General features: G+C 39.8%; 1 protein-coding gene across 12 annotated transcripts in view; it reads right to left on the bottom strand.

Annotated features, from left to right (window-relative positions):
- FRMD4B (FERM domain containing 4B) overlaps positions 1 to 23,123 on the bottom strand; it is a 374,847-nt gene that overhangs the window by 76,042 nt on the left and 275,682 nt on the right. For all 12 annotated transcript variants that reach the window (XM_042235971.2, XM_042235970.2, XM_060402228.1 and 9 more), the window contains 2 exons: positions 4,338 to 4,394; positions 3,504 to 3,526 (listed from right to left, as the gene is read on the bottom strand). In XM_042235971.2, the coding sequence (XP_042091905.1) occupies positions 3,504 to 3,526; positions 4,338 to 4,394 (80 nt within the window). The remainder of the gene's footprint in view (positions 1 to 3,503; positions 3,527 to 4,337; positions 4,395 to 23,123) is intronic.

The following is a 23,123-nucleotide window of genomic DNA, read 5'->3' as shown; positions in this document are numbered from 1 at the left end:
GGAACAGATCCAGGAACTCACTGACTATGTGAGTTTGGCCTAAAATTTCCATCCATTAATTTGTTAAATGGTGATGATGAAACTGTGGTAGGAACTGAATGAAATCAGGCATGGACTATTAAAATAATGTTATAGAAAGCAGTCAAACAATCAACACACACATGCATACTTTTACAGTCAGGCTGACTGGCGTTCTGATAGAAGGAAAGAAGGGAGCTGTCTGAGGTAGAGGAGATAGGTGGGAGGGAAAAGGGAAAATCCTGAGAGATGATTCAAGAGAGAAAGGAGCTTATACAAGGGGAGGCAGCGGGGGAGTTGGTCTGGGGGTTGGGATGCTGGCGGGTTCAGCTTTAGAAATGCTAAATATGAGAAAGAATGAGATATTTACAAGGATTGAATGGCCCAGAGCAGCCTCAAGAATTAGGTGTTCAATCAGTGTTTTAATTGAAAATGCTACATGGCTTTACTCCACGAGGGTAGTATTTGAGGATCTCTATTGATCCATAATTAAACCTCAGTGAGCAAACTCAGTTAAGTTCTAAAAGCCATGGCATGTAACCCAAGAGAGATGTGGAATTGTCACTGAGGGAGCTCTGGACAGAAAAACAGATTCTCTGGAAGGAAGCAAGGAAGTATCAGGAATGTATAAGTCCCCTTTCAGCACTTCATACTTTACCTCCTTTGAGGAATTTGCCTTTGCTTGTTCCCACTGGAGAAACATCACTTAGAAAAATAATCACAGATAACTCCAATCCCAATTACACAAAGATGTTCATCAAAGTATTATTTATATCAGCAAAAAATGGGAAGCAATACATATTTAAGACAACATGGGAGTGGTAGATTATGTCCATCAATTTGATGGAATATGAAAGTGGTGACTGGAGGAACCATTCTAAGCACTTTATATATATTAATTCAATCAGTCATCACAGCAATTCTATGGGGTATATACTAATAAAAGCCCTATTTTACAGATGAGGAAACTGAGGCTTGGTAAATTTAAATAACTTGCTCAAGACTGCACAGGTAATAACGGGCAGACGTGGGACTTCAGTGAGGCTATCTGGTTCTAATGTCTTCGCTCTAAACAGTATGTAACATTGCCACAAATGCTACTTTTTATTTTTGCCTGATTTTCCTAAATTAGTTTTATAACAAAACTTTGGAGGAAAAATATACCCTCTCCATTCAGGAGAGGAGATCAAATAGGGAAGGAGTGGTGACAATGAGCAAAAATTCTGCTTCTTTATATACCCAATGACAAAAGATCGTATTTCCTATTCTTTCAATCTCATCAGCAATAACTAATGCTCGGACAACAAATTATAATCTACAAAGTCCTTGAACCCATTCATAGCGCCAAAACTACCCGGCCAAGTCTCATTTTCCTTACTCCCAATTTACAGATGAGGAAATTGAGGCTGAGAATGAGCACAGGGCTCATTCAATTTCATGGTGCTGGTTTCATGATTCCCCGTCCCAAGCTCCTTCTACTACTCAGCATGGTTTAGACAATTTCAAAACACTGTCCACCATTTCTTTAGTAATCACTCAGGAAAGCACCAGGAACACACTCAAATAAAGGAAAACGATTGACTTGGGTTTGGCCAGACTAACTCTCCAAACTTGACATCTTAGGGCTAAAAGGTCTGGGCTACCCAAGTACAGTTCTTTTAAAGACTTCTTCTGCCTCAGGCAAGCCATTTTCCCTAAAGGAGGTTTGTGGAATCAACCTTTTTCTCTTTCATTCTTTATACCCATGTAGGTCCCAAAAACCTCTTCAAAGGTTGCCAAGAGATGGGACAGGATGATGATAATGAAGAGGGAAATAATGATACTTTAATAGTTAATAATAACAGCCAAAGTGTATACAGAGCTTGCTGCACCCCAGATACCGCCCTGGGCAATGTTTCCATACAGTTAACCTCACAACAGACCTGTGAAGGAGGTGCCATTATCTTGATGGGAAATGAGGCTCAGAGGGTGTCCATCACATGCTTGACCGGGAGAAAGTGGGGGAGGAAGGGTTAGCAGTCCACAGACAGTGGAGTCTGAGTTGTTGGCTCTGAAAGCCTTCATTTATAAATCAACTTCAGACTCAGCCTCTAGCGAAGGAATTCCTTGCATATCTGATCTTCCTAGGAAATATGGCTCCTCCAGGGAAGACAAGAGTGGAGAACACAGCCTCTCTTGATGTTAACGACCTAGAGACTAATTTATCTTCTTTTTATGCCTTGACATTTTCTTTTAATTAAAAAGAATTATCAAGGAAGCTATCAGGGAAGATTTGCTGGAGAAGGAATAGGCTACCCACTGCAGTATTCTTGGCCTTCCCTTGTGGCCCAGCTGGTAAAGAATTCACTTGCAATGCAGGAGAACTTGGTTCAATCCCTGGGTTGGGAAGATCCCCTGGAGAAGGGAAAGCTACCCACTCCAGTATTCTGGCCTGGAGAACCCCATGCACTATACAGAGTCAGACATGACGGAGTGACTTGCACTTTCAGTAATTTTTATGATTCCTTCAAAGCTTATTTACTAACCTAAAAAAATTTTTTTAATCACAAAACAGAGCTAAAAGGACAATGCAGTGAGTGGATCGTGTCATGTTAAGTGGAAGCCTCAATCATTCTACCAAATTAAATGGGCAGATGTGGAAAGTGTACCGAGTTTCTGAAGTGAAGCATGACTCTGTGACTGCAAGTTTTCAAGCCTGGAAGGCATGATCTGGTTATCAGTCTGTTAAGGAGCACACTAGTCAAAGACTTGGCGGGGAATGAATACTAGTTGATCTGTAAATAATCTACTGGTAAAGTTTACCCGGAGTAGAACATTAACACGGTACAGGCGAGGCTTTCAGCCGGTCATCAGCCTGTGCCCTGTTTCGAATTGGAGGCCTGGCCTCCACCTTTAACCCTTTCTACTACTCCAACGGCAACTATTGCATGAAAAGAACAGAATGGAGAGGACAGAGGAGGGTGAATTCAAATGTAAACACTCTCTGATGATCTGGCCAGTTAGGCAGTTAGGACCAGTAAGTGTCTCGGTGGCAACAATACAACTGTTAGGTCAAGTGTATGAAGGGTGAGGCCCCTTTGGGGCAGCTGCAAAAAGAAAGCCCCTATTAATCCCTTAACTAAGCAGCTGATGGATTTAATCTTTTTGTGCTTATAGTATATCGCTTCAAATACAGGATTAGTATAAGTTTAAAAAATCAGCACGGGTTACCCAAGCTTTTTATAGATTTTTTTCATTTGCTAACAGATGACAGAAGATAGAACTTTGGAGCATTTCTGAGAACAAGTTCTGTCACTCTGGCTTGGAAAGCTTCATTGCCTGGATTCATTCACAAAAAGAATAGGGTTCTATTTGAAGAGGAAAGAGACCTCCGTCTCTCGCCTAGGGATCTACTTTCTTTTGATTTTGCATCCATTGTTATTTAAAATAGCATTAAAAGATTCAGTGAGTTATTCTGCATAGTTATTTCAGAAAAGGAATCATACCTGGTGTAATCCCCTTTGGCTTCCTGAAAAAAAAAAAAAGACAGATGATCAGTTTGTACTGATGTTAATCAAGCTAAAAGAATTTTTACTCTTGATCATTCTCTACTCTTAAAATGCCCGAGTTTTGTTTCGGATTTTTTTTCCCCCACAAGAGACATCTTCCCTATTTACCACACTGGAGAAAAATGTGGCATTTAAGACATTGGTATTACTCATTAATTTTTCTTGTTTTTATCAGACAAGACAAATCTATCTGAAAACGCATAGATGATTATTTCTCCTTTTAAGTTTCAAAGATCACGTGATAAATGCTTGTCTACCAGAGCAGCACCCTTTCTAGTCTGGATGCAGACCTTTTAAATCATTACACAGAAAAACCAACACATGCCATTTACTTTCTTTTTTTAAACCAGCATAGAACCCATTGTTTTTCTACTATGCATGCCTTTAAGAATTAAAGGGCTCTTTAACTCAACCCCAAGAAAAAGTATACAAAAGTTACTAAATTTAAATGCAAATTACAGCTGTTGTGACAACTGCCGCCTCCCAAATTCAAGTCACCCAGAGCTCTTTGCCAGGAATATGGTCTTAACAACGCTCCTTCCTCAGTGAAGTCTAAATTTCATTTTCTTCTGAGACACACAATGCCACATTCTCCCTCATCATGCAAACCACACTAAAACAGAAAACGGTGGCTCACATCTTATTCTGGCAAACAACCAGGCGACTTTAGAACATCAGCTGCTGGCCCATGCAAAACTTTCAGAATTTCAGGCAGTTCACAAAACCCAATACACAAAAAGAGCGGGTAAAAAGCGGTTTGTCAGTTCTTACCTGTAAAATGAGTGCCGCTAACCTGAAGATAGTTTCGCTGTCTACTTCGATTTGCCCCTGTCAGAGGAAAAGGAAAGCATCACTGAACACAGGCTTCCCTAGGTCGTAGCAAACGGCTGTGGAGTTCGGGAAGCTGTCACAGCTTGGCACCTCCAGTTTACGATCAAATGCAGATCATACCATTCCAGAGGAAAGGGAGGGGGACATGGAGAGACGCTTCCAGGGTTAAGGGGAAGCCACAGCGTGTGTGTGTGTGTGTGTGTGTGTGTGTGTGTGTGTGTGTGTGTGTGTGTGTGTGTGTGTGTGTGTGTGTGTGAGAAAGAGAGTGCGCGCTTTAATTAGCTGTGGGAAATTGTGTTTTGAGAGCAGTATTCTGGAAGGAACACACATGACTGAAAATTCAGACAGACTCTAAATGAATGAGTAATTTTTATCTAAGTTCATTTTTATGCTCTGATTTTCTTAGTTTTCCTGCATCATAGCAATTATTTTGGTATACATACACAATGCAGACATTATAAAAAATGTAAGTTCCACTTCTGTGTCAATGAGACTCTTGAATTAATATTTATAGTTTTATAGAGAAAACGTAAAGCCTTAAGAACCAGTTACAGCAAACGCTTAAAAGATTAAAATTCTGTTGCTTTATACTGAAGTTTGATGAATCCTAATTTATCCCTTTCCCAGTATTTTATTTTTTAAGATCCCAAAGCAGAATAGGAGTTTGAGGCTGTAATTAACAGGAATACTTACTCAGGAAGGGATGCACAAGTGTGTGTGTGGGGGGTGGGGAGTGGGGGTTGCCTCTATCAATAATACTCACATATACCTTCATTTATTTTGTTAAATGTGATGACATAAGTAAATACCATTATTGCACTGTATGATAAATTCAACACTGAGTAGTAGACTAGGGTCATTATTTAAAAAACAATTTTTTTTGTGGTAAGATGCTAGCTTATAAGCATTACCACAGGCTAAAACAATTTCATATAACCCTCTCCTGATGTAAATCCTGTATAATTAGTACTCAGGCTGCATACTGTTTAAGAACACAGGTCTGCAAACTGCCCTGCACGTTTTCTTTCTCCTTTCTACCTGTTGAATCTGGGCTGAAGAGTTTTGTAATTACACCAAGTGTATCAGTGGTAAGTAATTTAGTAGTTTTAAAGTAAATGCACATTAGGTAGGTTTATAGAAGCAGTTAGCTCAGTGAGAATTTCTGGAAGGTTTCCAAATGACTTGACTGGGCTTCTCAAAAAAACGAGGAAAAAAAACAACAACAACCCCAAAAACAAAAACTAGTAATAATTCTCTTAGAACTCATAAAATGAAAATATACAACCCCCAAATCAGGGATGTTACAATGTCAACAGTGATAATTATCTGTGTTTCCCTTCTATTACAGAATGAAAACAAATTAACTTCATTTTCCAACATCTAAGTATTCCTTCTGAAACCTGAGGCAGAGGATCTGCTTCAAAGTTTGTTGCTTCAAAAGCTGACAGGCCCAGAGCCTTGGAATTCAAAGCTCGCCTATAATCTCTAGAAACAGATTATAAAATCAAAGAAACAGGTTGATAGCAGAAATCAATTGGCCTCTGTCTTTCAGGCAAGAGACAACGGTTTTCTAATCTGGTGAAAGATGATGAAGCAGTTAATCTAACAGGTGAGGAAGGCGCTGATCAAGATTTAAATTTTAGAAAGGCTGAATCCCTTCTCTTCAAAGAAAAAGAACCTCATGCAGAGGGAGGGGAGCTTCCAGCCGCGGGGGCAGGGGGGGCCCCCGCTGTAAAACATCTTTGAGTTTGAAATTAGACCTGACCTCGTTAAGTCAAATTTGTCTTAAAATTGGAGAGGAGATCAAGTGTGTTAGTTCAAATATTCAAGAAAAAAAACAACTAAAGATGAATAAAATATATTGAAAATTATTGCCAACTCCTCTGCTACCCTGTGACCCCTTTGCTTCATCAGAATCTTAGATGAGTCATTTGAACACTATTTTACACACCACCTTTTCAATTTAGTAAATGGAAGTCCAGCAGATAAAAAGACCTCAGATACTTTTAAGTAAGCTGCCAAATATTTCTCTAACTTAGAAGAGTCATTAAATATTAAAAATGCTGAAATGAGGAGCTGAGGTATGAAAAGTACCAAGCTGGGACAGCTCTAGAGGAGTAGGGAGGCAAATAGGAATCTCACCTGTAGGTTTTTTCACCTACACAGTTCAGTTCAGTTCAGTTGCTCAGTCGTGTCCGACTCTTTGTGACCGCATGGACCGCAGCACACCAGGCCTCCCTATCCATCACCAACTCCCAGAGTTTACCCAAACTCATGTCCATTGAGTCGGTGATGCCATCCAACCATCTTATCCTGTCGTCCCCTTCTCCTCCCACGTTCAATCTTTCCCAGGATCAGGGTCTTTTCCAATGAGTCAGCTCTTCGCATGAGGTGGCCAAAGTATTGGAGGTTCAGCTTCAACATCAGTCCTTCCAATGAACACTCAGGACTCATCTCCTTTAGGATGGACTGGTTGGATCTCCTTGCAGTCCAAGGGACTCTCAAGAGTCTTTTTCAACTACAGTTCAACAGCATCAATTCTTTGGCACTCAGCTTTCTTTATAGTTCAACTCTCACATCCATACATGACTACTGGAAAAACCACAGCCTTGACAAGATGGAGCTTTGTTGGCAAAGTAATGTCTCTCCTTTTTAATATGCTGTCTAGGTTGGTCATAACCTTCCTTCCAAGGAGTAAACGTCTTTTAATTTCATGGCTGCAATCACCATCTGCAGTGATTTTGGAGACCCAAAAAATAAAGTCTGACACTGATTTCACTGTTTCCCCATCTAATTGCCATGAAGTGATGGGACCAGATGTCATGATCTTAGTTTCTGAATGTTGAGTTTTAAGCCAACTCTTTCACTCTCCTCTTTCACTTTCATCAAGAGGCTCTTTAGTTCTTCACTTTCTGCCATAGAGTGATGTCACCTGCATATCAGAGGTTACTGATATTTCTCCTGGCAATCTTGATTTCAGCTTATGCTTCAGCCAACCCAGCATTTCTCATGATGTACTCTGCATATAAGTTAAATATGCAGGTGACAATATACAGCCTTGACATACTCCTTTTCCTATTTGGAACCAGTCTGTTGTTCCATGCCCAGTTCTAACTGTTGCTTCCTGACCTGCATACAGATTTCTCAAGAGGTAGGTCAGGTGGTCTGGTATTCCCATCTCTTTCAGAATTTTCCACAGTTTATTGTGATCCACATAGTCAAAGGCTTTGGCATAGTCAAGAAGGCAGAAATAGATGTTTTCTGGAACTCTCTTGCCTTTTTGATGATCCATTGGATATTATCTCTGGTTCCTCTGCCTTTGCTAAAACCAGCTTGAAGATCTGGAAATTCATGGTTCACGTATTGTTGAAGCCTGGCTTGGAGAATTTTGAGCATTACTTTAGTAGAGTGTGAGATGAGTGCAATTGTGCAGTAGTCCAAGCATTCTTTGGCATTGCCTTTCTTTGGGATTGGAATGAAAACTGATCTTTTCTAGTCCTGTGGCTACTGCTGAGGTTTCCAAATTTGCTGACATATTGAGTGCAGCACTTTTACAGCATCATCTTTTAGGACTTGAAATAGCTCAACTGGAATTCTATCACCTCCACTAGCTTTGTTCGTAGTCATGCTTCCTAAGGCCCACTTGACCTCACATTCCAGGATGTCTGGCTCTAGGTGAGTGATCACACCATCATGATCATCTGGGTCGTGAAGATCTTTTTTGTATAGTTCTTCTGTGTATTCTTGCCACCTCTTCTTAATATCTTCTGCTTCTGTTAGGTCCATACCATTTTGAGCCCATCTTTGCATGAAATGTTCCCTTGGTATCTCTAATTTTCTTGAAGAGATCTCTAGTCTTTCCCATTCTATTGTTTTCCTCCATTTCTTTGCACTGATCATTGAGGAAGGCTTTCTTATCTTTCCTTGCTATTCTTTGGAGCTCTGCATTCAAATGGGTATATCTTTCCGTTTCTCCTTTGCCTTCAGCTTCTCTTCTTTTCACAGCTATTTGTAAGGCCTCCTCAGAGAGTCATTTTGCTTTTTTGCATTTCTTTTTCTTGGGGATGGTCTTGATCCCTGTCTCCTGTACAATGCCACAAACCTCTGTCCATAGTTCATCAGGCACTCTGTCTATCAGGTCTAGTCCCTTGAATCTATTTCCCACTTCCACTGTAGAATCGTAAGGGATTTTATTTAGGTCATTATCTGAATGGTCTAGTGGTTTTCCCTACTTCCTTCAAATTAAGTCTGTTTGGCCGCTCCAGCCACCTACACAGTGGCCCCAACACAACTGTGGTGGAGGAAGGCACCAGGGGGATGCAGAGGTAGGGTCCTTGAAAAGTCTCATTCCAGGAGGAGAGGACAATGCCTGGTTTGGCAAAGCCCCACATTCTTTTAAACATCTTAGCCCCTACCTCACCTTTTAGTTAACCACTGTCCTGGAAACCCAAGGCAACATTATTTTAAGTTCCAGTACTGATTGTCAAGGTTATCTGACCTGTGTGTTGAGTTCACCCCAAACAATGGATGAACCAAGAATAATACGATTTTGCCTGGTTCTCAGTGCTTTCATATGGTGAAACTTAATTAAGACTTATACAGAACTCTAGAATTTCATGCCTGAAGGGTAAAAGTTCTTCAGAAACTGCAGTCTGCTCTTGGATAGTACATTTCTTTTACTTACAACCATGGCAACAGAGGTAACCTTATAGGTACTGGGCAAGCTAACACTTGAGAAAGGGATCACCTCAAAGACAGGGGTAATGGGATCCTTCAGTGGCTTTCCATGACTGTCAAGGATAAACAAAGAGAAGTGGAGGCGTGAGTCAAATTATGTAGCTGAATGCACAGAGGTAACATGAAATAGTACCAAGTGCTGGGGCTACCCTCCCACTGTTAATTTAACTGGATTGTGGATCCCATCACTAGGGCACTGGGTTCAGGCTCCACTTTGGACATCCTATCCTTGTCCTTGGCTTGTTAGCCCAGTTGACCAAAACATCAAGCTAATGAGGTGAACTCTAGGTTTCGATTCCCAAGCAGGTGAACAGAATAAACGTTTTAGAACTTGCAAAGGAACTTAGTGAAAACACGACTCCTGTGATTTTACATCCTCAGTGATGGCACTGAGGAACAGGAGCGAGAAGTACACTACTCACTCTCCCAGCAGATGTTGACTCTGCACTCTTTCTGCTCTACCATGCATTAGTTAACTGAATTAGCTGAGACTCCAGTGCAAATCTCACCAGGAATCTTCTAAAAGCATGGTAAAAATGCAATCAGATGAGGCCAGAGAAATGACTCCAATGCCACTTACCCTGTTGGTAGGACAGCATATCGTCATCAAACACACGTATTGACAGTAGAATGGGAAAGCTATTTCTGAAGACCCATTCTGCATTTTCTGTATTGATAAAGTCTTCCATGTAAACTTATTCTGAACTATAGCAGTGACCATTAATAATCTGGTCACAGACATTAAGATTGAGAACTACTTGATAAAATGTTGAGAAATCCCAGTTTGTTTCTAAGTCTATTAGTTTAGGGTTAAATCTACAAAAAAAAAAAAAAATTAACTTGTAGAACATCAACAAATAAATGTAGAAGAAATGAAAGAGATAAAAAAATTACTGTTTGCAACAATTATAGTACTGATGTACTGATTGATGCAGTATTGATACAGGCAATACACTTCAATAAATAAAAATAACAATTATTTTAAACATATATCTATATATCGATATATATTCAAAAGCTATTCATTTGGTATATATTCAAATGCTAAGAAAACCAAGTAAAACTAATTTTATAAGAAAATCTAAAAAAAAAAAAAATTGGGTGAAAATTAGAAGAGAAACAGGTCAGAATATTTACATAATCACAAAAGATTACTCCACAGGGGAAAATTAATTACAAAGGGGAAAACAGTAATTCTTCAATGGTGAAACCTGACAAGTACTATCCTACCCAAGGGATGAGATATCACCAGTAATTAGGAAAACCAGCATCACGTGCCTTCTGATGGTATGTACTGAGAAGAGAGTGTGTGTGTGTGTGTGTGTGTGTGTTAGTCGCTCAGTTGTATCGCATGGACTGTAGCCCACCAGGCTCCTCTGTCCAAGGAATTCTCCAGGCAAGAATACTACAGAGGGTAGCCATTTCCTTCTCCAGGGGATCTTTCGGACCCCGGGATAGAACCCAGGTATTCTGCACTGCAGGCAGATTCTTTACCACCTGAGCCACCAGGAAAGCCCTGAAAAGGATGTAACTTCATCTATATGCAGTGCTGTGCTAGTACATGTAAATGTTTCACAACCAGACATGGGGAAGGGGGTACAAGAACTGATTTGTAGAATTTGTTGATTTCCATGAAATCAACATGTAAACATTCCCACCATAGTGGATTTCAAGCTGTCATTATGGTATTACAGAACATAGTGTTGGGAAGTTATGTGAGAATTGGCTCTCATAGCTGGTACTGACTGACTCCAGCACACTGCTGGGTGGTATTCCTGCCAAAAATACATCACTAGATCTAATTATGAGGAACCCTGAGACAAACACCTGGCCCATACTCTTCGAAAATGTCAGTGTGATGAATGCCAAAGAAAGGCTGATGAACTATTTGCAAGCAAAGAAGGTTAAAAAGTTCTAACACCTAAATGCTGTGTATTACATCAAATGCTTGATCCCTCTGGATCAAGAGGGAAAGCTGTTATAAAGGTACTACTGATATAAAACTGAACTGTATGTTAGGCAACATATAGGTTCATGGTTAAGTGTTTTGAATGTGATCACTGTCATATGGTTCTATGGGAGATGTTCTTGATCCCAAGAGATACACCGTGAAATATTTAGGGGTAAATAGTGTAACTTACTCGCAAATGATTCAGGAAAACAAATGCAATACATTTGGAGGTGTGTCGGGGGAGAGAGAGAAACAGTACAAATGTGGAAAATGTCAACAGTTGGTGAATTTGGCTTGGCAAACATACTGGCATTTCTTGTGCTATTTGTACAACTCTTTTGTAAGTTTGAAATTATTTCAAAATAAAAAGCTTGTTAAAAAATGGATGTATTTTTCTGGAGTGTTGGATATCTATTTGTTTTGACTTCCTCTCCCTTATACCCCGACTTCCCCCTGCCCCCACTTTCAGACCATCTCATTCTTTTGGAGACTGCTTGCTTCCTTCCTCACTGGATCTAATGGAAATACAATCATCCTTCTGTGGGCAAGAGATGGAGGATGGTTCAAAGACTTTTCCCTAGGGGTTTTCCAAATTGGAACTAAGGGATCTCTCTGATGATGAATGACAATGGGAAGATGTGGACCAGAGACAATCAGTGACCGTAGATGGACAGAAAGGAGTGTCTTAATGTTGGTATTGACTGTATCCACTGCTGGCTGGGCCAGACTTCAAAAGTCCAGTTAAAGTTCAAAAACTGTAAAGAATGATACCTTGTTTGCTACCTACATGCTCTCACCTTGGTTTACTAGTAAGCCTGCCAACAGTGAGATTAACTAGTGGGATAAGGATACAAATGAATGAGTTGGTACTAGAGGATCCTGGGAGCCTCTCTAATACCTTCTGTGGACATGTCTACATGGAGGGAGGATTCTGCCAGGCCAGAGAAACCGGAGCAATTGGCTGACTACTTTTGTATACAATCAGGCAGGGAAGGGTCCAAATAAACACTTAATACCTACTTACCATCTAACAAGACAGTTCTCACTAGGCCATAAAAACATACTTTCCTGGTGAACGGTGATAGGAAATAAAATTTCCTATTTTCTAGGAGTTATCATGCCCCTAAAGGGCCAGGCCATAAATTCCACACTTGCACTCCCTCTTCCCCATGTGTAAATAAACCAGTATTTTCTCCTTTTTCATCCAAGCTAGTTTTGAGAGGCAGTGTCCACAGAGGATGGTCTCAGTGAATATTGCTTCCATTCATTCTTTCAGACTGACCTCAGTACAACTAACATTTTGAGTTAGATAATTTCTTCATGGGGGTAGGTGGCCTGTCCTGTACATTGTAAAGTATTAAGCATCGTTCCCAGCCTCTACTCACTAGATTCCAGTAGCAGCCTCCCCAAGTTGTGACAACCAAAAATGTCTCCAGAGTTGCCAAAGGGTTCCTTTGGGAACACGAATTGAGAACCATTGCTCTAGATTCACTAAGTTTATTCCTAGATTAAGCTAGAATCATCAGAAACCTACAAACCAGAACCAGAAGGATTTCCCCAGGTAAAACTCTTTTTCCTTTTTAAACTGTGTTCCAGCACCACTCTTCTGGCTTATGATGAGAAACGAAATAAGAAATATGCCTCAGACACTCATTATTTTAATAACTTTAGGTGTGTTGTTCAGGACATGGTTCATTACACCATATAATATCCCTTTATGAGAACCCACGAGAGCAGTTTCTGATTCTTAGGAGCAGTGATAACTATGTTCTTTTCAGCTGCTGCTTTGTTTTTAACCTTAATGACCATTGTGCATTATGTAAGTGATTGTAACACTCTTGAGTGTTGGCTCTTGAGGGAAAGTGTATTTCAAATTTGTAGCTAAATGCTTTATACTCACCATGTTGAATGTTTTACACTAACCTTAACTTGGCAGCATCTAATTATTTCCACCTTTGTTTTCTCACAAATAATTCTTATTTCATCACTTAACACATTTTAGAGTATTTTTTCCCCTTTTTATTGAAGTATATATGGTAAAATGCACAACTCTGTGTAGCTTGATGAATTCTGATGTGTGTATATACTCACATAACCATCACCTGGATCAAGATATCAAACATGCTTACTAATTTTTTCACCTTAGGGAAATGTATATATATTTTATAAACCATATCAAATTAAAAAACTGATTTTGTTAATTAGAAAGGTGCAAAATAATACTGCAAAATTGTTTCAGCTTGTAAATTTTTGATTCCTAACCAACTCCAGCATTTCCCTTGCAATTGCCTATTATTTACTACTGCCTATCTGTGAAATGACCCTTTTTTTCACTTACCTATTTGAGAATTTATTTTTATAACCTGAGCTACCAATATTAATGCTGTGTCTGGTGTATGGAGCAGAAATTGTGTCCTTCAAGCTGTTCCCCTCTGGCGTTCTCTCCTTCTCCTGTGAAGTCAGACTGGACTTGGGCCTCCCACACTGGAAGAATCTATGGGTCCTTGAGTATGTAATTTTTTTCTGAAACTCCTCAGTTCCTCCCCGAAAAATGGGGAGTGATAATACTTAAGTACTGAGTTGTTTGGCGCTAAATATAAAGCATTTATCATGAAGAGTAGCCCCTCAAGACTCTTAGTGTTACTCTCTCTGCACTGATGTTTACCACATTGCTTTTTACATCCTTATATATCATTATATCTACGGCTCTCTACTTTGGTCTGGGACACTGCTCAATTTTCATGTAGTTCCATAACATTTAATCACTCTTCCTTTATACTATGTCTCAGTATCTGAGAAAGGCTTTAACTTTCCATAATAATCTTTGACATTCTTTTCCACTTATATTAAAAAAAATTTTTTTTAAATAATCTCATCAAGTTTTTAAAAAGATAGAGTAATTTGTCTTCCTCTTTGGAACTATAACACATCGCTATTGAAACTGCTCTAAAGTGATCATAAACCTTTATGATATAACATGAAGATCACCTACATCCTGTGTCAGGATTAATAATGTCTTTTACATTTTTCTATATAAATGGGCCACTTTTGTTTTTCATTCTACTAATCTGGTTATCCTTATGTAGGATTATTATTATTATTTTTAGTCTATTTAACTTATATTTAATTTCTTCACCAAAGCCAATAATGCTAATACACTTTGGCTAATTTATTTTTATTTCCTAGACACATAGTGAAATTGTTTGTAAATAATATTTTGGTTCAGTTCTTTGCAATGGATGGTGGTATAACTGATGGCACTGTACTAAAGAAGACATTTTACTTAACACATCAAAATAGCACTCCTTCCAAACGTTGCCAGTGGACCAACTTAAGTTAGTTCTGGACTAACTTTTTGGTAAGGTCGACTAAAGCATACTACACACACGCACTATGGCACAGCAATTCTACTCCTAGGTACGCACATAACAAATATGCTTACATATGTCCTCTAAAGAGCAGGTGCTAGGATCATTACGGCAGTTCTACCTGTGATAACCAAATACCGCAAGCTACCCAAAAGCCCATTTATGTAAATGTGAAAATGAAAGTCACTCAGTAGTGCCCGACTCTTTGCAACCCCATGGATATACAGTCCATGGAATTCTCCAGGCCAGAATACTGGAGTAGGTAGCCATTCCCTTCTCCAAGGGATCTTCCCAACTCAGGGATTGAACCCAGGTCTCCCGCACTGCAGGCAGATTCTTTACCAGCTGAGCCACCAGGGAAGCCAATAAACTGTGGTATATTCATACTCTGATCTGCCATTCAGGGCGGAAGTGAATCAACTGGCTGCAACTACACACAGCAACATGAATGAATCTCATAAACATAAGCTATATGTTAAAAAAGTATAAACTGTAGGGCTTCAGTGTTATAAAATACAAAATCAGCCCAAACTAATAAATGCTAATATAAGTCTTAGTAGTCGGGGAATTAATGACTGGAACAACATGTGAGACACTTCTCACGTATTGGTGATGTGTGTTTCCTCAACAGTGATGCTAGTCGCATGTATGTGTTCAATTTGTGCAAGTTCATTGAACTGCACCCTTATATTACATACACTTTCCTATGTGTACACTTTAATATAAAGAGAAGGAAAAAAACAGAACTACCAGTGTTCCATCAGTCTTTCCCATTTTTCCATTTTACTTAATGTCAGTTTGACCCTGAGTTGCTCATGTCCAAGGTCTCCTTTGGGTAGAGTCGGGAATTGAGTAACCTGTGCTACTGTGTGTGGTGACCGTGTTGCCACCTTCGAATGCAATATAACCTTAGTCATCTTCTTTATTGTCTTTCTCCATATCCACCATCACCTCTATGTAATAGGTTAAGATCCTAGGGCATGGGTTTTTATCTATTCTGGCCCTAGCTATATCTCCAGGACCTAGAACACTGCCTGGCAGACAGCAAGTACTCAGAATATTTGTAGAATATCAACTAGAAGAGAAGTGACCAAAAAAGTGATGAGAGGGAGCATTTTTATCTTTCTTTTTCAAAAAAGGAAGGATGTGTCCTGATTCACTCTACAGTTGATTTGCCTTGATTTCCAGCTATCTGAACCATGAGAACAACCAAGCGCAGGTGTCTCATGGGTGTGTATCACAGTTTCAAAGACACAAGCAGTAGGACCAAAGTATCTGGATGGGCTGCTTCTCAGAAACTAGATCACAATGAAGATAGGGGCCAAGAGAAAAAAGTATGAGAATGTGAATTAGTGTTGGGTTGTAGGAGGATAACAGAACTGAATATATGGATATGGAAATGAGAAAAAAGGATACGGAAATGAGAATAAGTGAATCAGACCATCTTTTTCCACGGTGGAGCCCAGGTATGGTTTGTGAAATGCATGTTAGTTTTTGGTGGACAGGTGACACATATTTTTGTTCTTGGAATGAAGTTCCAACGAGACCCTGGTTTCTAGATATCATTCTCCACTGGAAGCAAAAGGGCTGATTCCAAGGCTATGGCAGTGGGAACAGTTAGGATCAAAATGAATGAGAGAGGAAATTAAGGTACACTGAGGGGGGGAAAAAAGTCCCTAAGTTGATGCTGATACTTAAAAATATTTTAAAAGGTAGAGAGGAGAAGACAGGAAAATTATTATTTACAGATGACCGTTAATAAATATTGAAGGTGATAGAAATAGTAAATCACCATTTACAATGTATATCATACTACTAACCAGAGTACTCTTGAGTACTCTGGTTAGTAGTACCCCTGGACTACAAGGAGATCAAACCAGTCAATCCTAAAGGAAATTAACCCTAAATATTTATTGGAGGGACTGTTCCTGAAGCTCTAATACTGTAGTCACCTAATGTGAAGAGCTGACTCATTGGAAAAGACACTGATGCTAGGAAAGATTGAAGGCAAAAGGAGAAGATCGTGGCAGAGAATGAGATACTTAGCATCACCGACTCAATCAGCATGAATTTGCGCAAACTCTAGGAGATGGTGAAGGACAGGGTAGCCTGGAGTGCTTGTAGTCCATGGGGTCACAAAGAGTCAGACAGGTCTAAGGGACTGAACAATAACAACAACCACAGAACTAACTGGCTTAGGCAAGAATACCCCTGGAGGCCAAGATTACTGTGTCAAAGACAGTTGGGAAACAGGATGGTCAAACAGCCTCAAAGCGCTGACTCCAGAGAAGTTAGTACTTACAAAGGAGAAAAGACGAAGAGAAATCTGGCAGATATTAGCTGCACCGTGAGGCTTGCAGGATCTTAGTTCTCCAAGAAGGGATTGAATCCAAGCCATGGCAGTGAAAGTGCTGAGTCCTAACCACTGGACCACCAGGGAATTCCAGGCAGATACCACCTTAACCAAAAACAGAGCCGACTGCCATTGCAAGCCTCTTGTGAGACACATTGAGAAAGACACAACATCACTTATGTAGTATTCTTGCCACAAAGAAATTATATTAGACTCATGGCTCTGAAACTCTCCTGTATAGTAGAGTTACCACGAAGGCCATAAAGAACAGAGGCCCAGACTCATGAAGCAGGATATGGTGAAACAGGGCAGCCTGTGGGTCTCTGTAGTTTCGCCAGTCTCTCAGATGATTCGGAGACATACCCAACATGCTGTGTGTCTGGAATCATTGAATTAGACAAATCCATATTTCACAAGTTGGGAGACATTCTTCAAGGCAAAAGGCCTTTACTTTTAAAAACCACCAGAGTAAGAAAAGCCAAGGAAAGACTGGACATCTGATTCCCATTTTGGAGACTATAGAGTCATGACCGGAGAAGGCAATGGCACCCCACTCCAGTACTCTTGCCTGGAAAATCCCAGGGACGGGGGAGCCTGGTGAGCTGCCGTCCATGGGGTCACGAAGAGTCGGACACGACTGAGCAACTTCACTTTCACGTTTCACTTTCATGCTTTGGAGAAGGAAATGGTAACCCACTCCAGTGTTCTTGCCTGGAGAATCCCAGGGACCGGGGAGCCTGGTGGGCTGCCATCTATGGGGTCGCACAGAGTCAGACACGACTGAAGCAACTTAGCAGCAGCATCAGCAGAGTCATGACACCTAAAAGCAATGTGTGATCCTAGATGGATCCTGGTCCCGAAAAGGAAAAAACAAAAACAACAAACTGGCTCAAAAGGTAATTACTAAGACAGTGTGAATGGGAACTGTGTATTAGATAAAATTTGTGAAATATGGTATTTATCTCATAAAACTCTAAACCCCACATGGGCAGAGATCTACTTAAGTCAGTGGTCCCCAACCTTTTTGGCACCAGGGACGTTTTGCAGAAGACAATTTTTCCACAGATTGGAGGAGATGGTTTGGGGATGGCTCAAGCACATTACATTTATTGTGTACTTTATTTCTATTATTATTACATCAGCTCCACCTTAGATCATCAGGCGTTAGATCCTGGAGGTTGGGGACCCTTGGTTGACAACGTTGCAAGTCACCCCTGTACACACAGCACCTGTGTGGTGTCTAGCACATAGTGGACATTCAATCAATATTTTTAAATGAATTAATCTATACTTAGGAAAAAACAACCAAACATTTCAATAACAAGTTTCTACCAGATGATGGTGCAAAAAAATATCACCAGAACTATGAGTCTTCTTCCATCTAATTCTTTTTACTTCCCCTCCTACTCCGAGATCTGGAGGCTCTGCTTTATTTCTTTTGAACCCAGGAAGAATGAGACTGTCACATGGCCAAACATCAGAGAGACTGGCTCCAGCCAACAATATTTGAATCCCTTTAATGAACACTCACACCAACACAGTTGCAAAGCAAGAGAGTGAGTGTTCATGAGACTGCTCTGAAAATGAGAGGTGTAGTGATCTACAGCCAAATCATTAAGAGATTCAAGAAAGGGGAGCCTAAATAGGTCAGGTTCTGCTGCTAATAGGCATGGAGGTTCCAAGGCACCCACAGCTGATAAATAAGAGGGGAGACAATTGGAGAACAGATGAATAACCGTCATTAGACACTCAGAACCTAGCTCTCTGCTTCTGTACTTATCTTTATGCATTATTAGATTACATACACAGCAGATGTTAATTACAGCATTCTAATTGCTTAAATGCACCCTGGCACCGATTTATGATTACAATTTGAATTTGTAGCAGTAGAGTGTCCTGGAGAAAAACTAGTCATATTTTACAAAAAAAAGTGCAAGGTGCTTTACAAGATAATCAAGGATGATTAGAGGGAGAAAAGGATTAATCACGAGAAAGAAAGTTATGGTCATGATGTTAAAATAAAGCTTTTGAATAAATAAGCCCCACCAAAGTTAGTATCCTATCCTAATATTCTAGATGCTTTTTTCCAGGAGTGAACATTCAGTGATACTTTTATTTTTAGGATTACTGTGCCTCCATTTGATTGGTCCTCCCATTTATTATTATTTTTTTCCCAATAGAGTATGCCACATTTAAATTGTTTTCACCAACATTCTCCTTTTATGCCATAATTGTGGTTATTTATGCTCAAGTTCTTCAGTATTCTTGCCTGGAGAATTCCACGGACAGAGGATCCTGGAGGGCTACAGTCCATGGGATTGCAGAATGGGACAGGACTGAATGACTAACACTTTCTTATAAATGGTAATGGCTTATAAAAGTCCCCTTGGGAATTTTGGAAGAATATTGTCAATAACAACAATAACAAAAATCAGAAACATGTAAGTGCTAATGATCTGTTCCTAGAGGTGGACATATATTAATTCATTGAGTCCTTGGGACAACCCTATGAGGAGATATTAATATTACCTCAGTTCACAGGTTAGGGGACTAAAGATTAGGAGATCACAGTAGACTTACTTGAGTCCACCTACTCTTTCAGTGGTACTGGATTCAAGTGGTCAGGATTCAAGCTGGGACCAACCCTCCATAGTGCCCCCCACCTTTACCATAGCATGTATTGAGCCCATACTTTGGTCTCTCCAAGGAGTGAACAAGACACTCTTGGGTGGTGTCTAACATCCACAAAATATTTACTGACTTCACTCCAGCTGAGACGTAATTCATACTCTTATATGTTTCATGCATTCTTAATAAATTTAAAATTGTAACTATTTATGGCTGATTCAACAGGTTTATTGAAATGGGTAGCCTGGTTTATTTCCCAATGAATTTATATTGTAAAACATTAATATTAAGATTCTTTAATTATGAAATGAAAGTCTCCCATTAAATTTCAAGGTAGCTTTGCAAACCTCCTCCTTAGGTCTCTTAAACATGTATAACAGGGCAAAAAGGCAAATGACATCTGTTTCTAGCATGGGTTGAAAAAAATAGATGATAGATGGACAGGGAAATGGATGGACACAGAGAGAATCTGCTAAGTCACTTCAGTCATGTCTGACTCTGTGCGACCCCATAGACGGCAGCCCACCAGGCTCCCCCGTCCCTGGGATTCTCCAGGCAAGAACACTGGAGTGGGTTGCCATTTCCTTCTCCAAAGCATGAAAGTGAAACGTGAAAGGGAAATCGCTCAGTCACGTCCGACCCTTAGCATGGACTGCAGCCTACCAGGCTCCTCCATCCATGGGATTTTCCAGGCAAGAGTACTGGGTATGGATAAATTAGTTTTTAGAAGTTACTTTGCTACGTTCCTTTTGAAATATAACATTTGAGTCTTCAAGGATTGTCAACTTAAGCATTTTCCAAAGCAGGAACCATACAAAGAAATTTGATTTCTATAATAAATTGAGAAAATACCTTCCAGAGTCTTTTCATCCATTCCTAGATTTTAAGATACTATATTTTCAGCTGAATGGACCATCTACCTCCTCTTTCTGTCATCCAAACATTCATTGTGCAATTTTTAAGTTTTATGACTTTTTTTGAGTGACAGTTTAGCTACAATACTATTTTTTGACCCCTTTCTGAGATGATTTGCCAAAAAAGTATTTACTAAAAGTTTAAATGTTTTAAGGTAAGTCACGTTAAATAGCACCATTATGAAATACAAATCTTCCAGCTCGACGTTTAGTGGCTCTTTTCAATGTAGTCAACAAATATTTGAGTGCCTACTTGTGCTGGCAAAATATCAATGAATAAATAATTCATTCTTTGTAAATTTACCCCAGGCAGTGCCAACTGAGTGCATTTCCCTTATACTCTAAGACCATGTCCTTTTGCCTCTTTGGGTGGGCCTTGGATTTTTCATCCAAGGACTCAGCAATTTCCTCTTTAGCACTTCACAGAGGTGGTAAAGGCAAGTGACAAAGCACATGTGACAGGTCCTGAGGATTACAATTGACATGTGTTATAAGCTATTATTACGACAACTTTCATTCAGACAAACGCACAAGGCAGCATAGATCTCGATATTCACGATATAAGACACGTAATTTAAATGTTAGGAAAACATAGAGGGAAAACCACATGAAAGAGGGAAAAGTGAAATATTGATTATAAAACTCCCAACAGCCCTTTAAAATAAGGCATTCGATTTCTTTCTTCCTCCTGGATTGGCTAGTCTTCAAACCAACTCTGCTATTTAGCTTAGTGATTTCACTGGGTAAATACTGATGGCTAGTTATTTTGAGAAAGTGTGCTCACCTCTCTATAGACAGAACTTACATCCTGCAAAATTCAGTTTCTGTTACTGACCCGTTAAATAATTTCAGCACCTTGAAATTGAGCTTGAGGATTAAAATACACACATTCACATAGGCAAACACTCTCAAATTCCAAATGCTCAAACTCTACCAGGCTAGCAGACAGACGTTGAACTACATGGAATAATTCCAGGACAAGAGTCATGAATGAGATGCTGACAGTAATGGATTGGTTACAGAGGAATACGCTTCATATTCTGTTAGGTGAGCTGAGATGAATTCCTCTCTTTTAAGGCATTGTAAACAGGGACATTAATAAGTCTTACCATGAATGTGTACTTTTTAAAAAGCCTCTTTGTGGACTTCCCTGGTGGCACCGTGTATAGGAATCTACCTGATAATGCAGGGGACAGGGGTTTAATCCCTGGTCCAGGAAGATCCCACATGCTGCCGACCAACTAAGCCCATGCACCACAACTACTAAGCATGCGAGATGCAACTACAAAGGCTGCATGCCGCAACTGCTGCACCCATGTGCTGCAGCTACTCAAGTCCACACGCCTAGAGCCGGTGATCTGCAACAAGAGAAGCCACCTCAAGGAGAAGCCTGCGCACTGCAACTAGAGAGCAGCCCCGTCTCGGTGCAACTAGAGAAAGCCTGCACAAAGCAATGAAGACCCAGTGCAGCCAGAAATAAATATAAATAAAATTATTTTTAAAAAGTCTCTTTGTCATGAACAGGCAGCTGGAACAATAATAAATTATCAAATATTGTTCTAGGTTTTAGGAGACTATTTCCCGCTCAAAAAAGTCACAGCTTGATTACTCATGACCTCATTATTGACTTTTGGGATGACTCATTTCTCCAATTTTCCTTCCACTCCTTCTTCGCTGCTGCTTATATGGTACAGATGTGAGAGTTGGACCATAAAGAAGGCTGAGCACCAAAGAATTGATGCTTTCAAACTGCGATGTTGGTGAAGACTCTTGAGAGTCCCTTGGACTGCAAGGAGATCAAACCAGTCCATTCTAAAGGAAATCAACCTTGAAAATTCATTGGAAGGACTGATGGCTGAAGCTGTGTTCCAATACTTTGTCCACCTGATGAGAAAAGCTGACTCACAGGAAAAGACCCTGATTCTGGGAGACTGAAGACAGGAGGGGACGACAGAGGACAGGTGGTTGGATGGTATCACTGACTCAAAGGATATGAGTTTGAGCAAACTTTCAGGAGATGGTGAAGGAGAGGGAAACCTGGTGTGCTGCAGCACATGGGGTAGAAAAGCATCGCACATGGCTGAGCGACTGAATGACCATATGGTAACTTTGACTTTATTCAGAGTTTGACTGAATGGCAGGGCTAGAAGAATATATTGGAAGACTTAGCTAAAATTGAGGTTTTACGATTAACTGGACTCCCTTTGCATACACTTGCAAAGCTCCTCCATCTTAAAGCCAATCAATTTCTTGATGACTTATTTCCTTGAAATTTCAAGAAAAATGTCTGAATTGAAGAGGAGAGAAGTCTGTCAACCTACCCCTGTAGCTGATTTTACAGCAATTCTCTTAAATGTCTACAAAAAGTCCTTACAGTAAATAAAGCAGCAGAGGTTACAGTACTTATGCTGAAACTCCTGTGCTTTAAAATCTGATCATGCGGCATGCCAAATGGTATTCCAATAGGTTCAGTATATTAAATTTCAGGGTTGCAGGTACAATATCAACTCTGGAAAACTGAATTAGGAGCACTGGCTCCATCTTAGGCAGTGAAAACAAAATTAAGATAGAAAGCTGAAAAGGTCTAATCTCAAGGTTGTTACTCAGAACTGCTTTTCAATCTGGCTCAATCTTTTTCAAGCAAAAACTACCACAATATTGTAATTAGCCTCCAATTAAAATAAATAATTTTTTAAAAAGCCAATTTTGCAAAATCTGATCATTTTAGTAGCGAATGTAAACTATATTTACTTTAGTCACTTAACAAATATTTAT

The sequence above is a fragment of the Ovis aries genome, chromosome 19 (assembly GCF_016772045.2).
Source record: "Ovis aries strain OAR_USU_Benz2616 breed Rambouillet chromosome 19, ARS-UI_Ramb_v3.0, whole genome shotgun sequence".
Classification (NCBI taxonomy): domain Eukaryota; kingdom Metazoa; phylum Chordata; class Mammalia; order Artiodactyla; family Bovidae; genus Ovis; species Ovis aries.
This window is presented reverse-complemented; position numbering and strand designations above follow the sequence as displayed.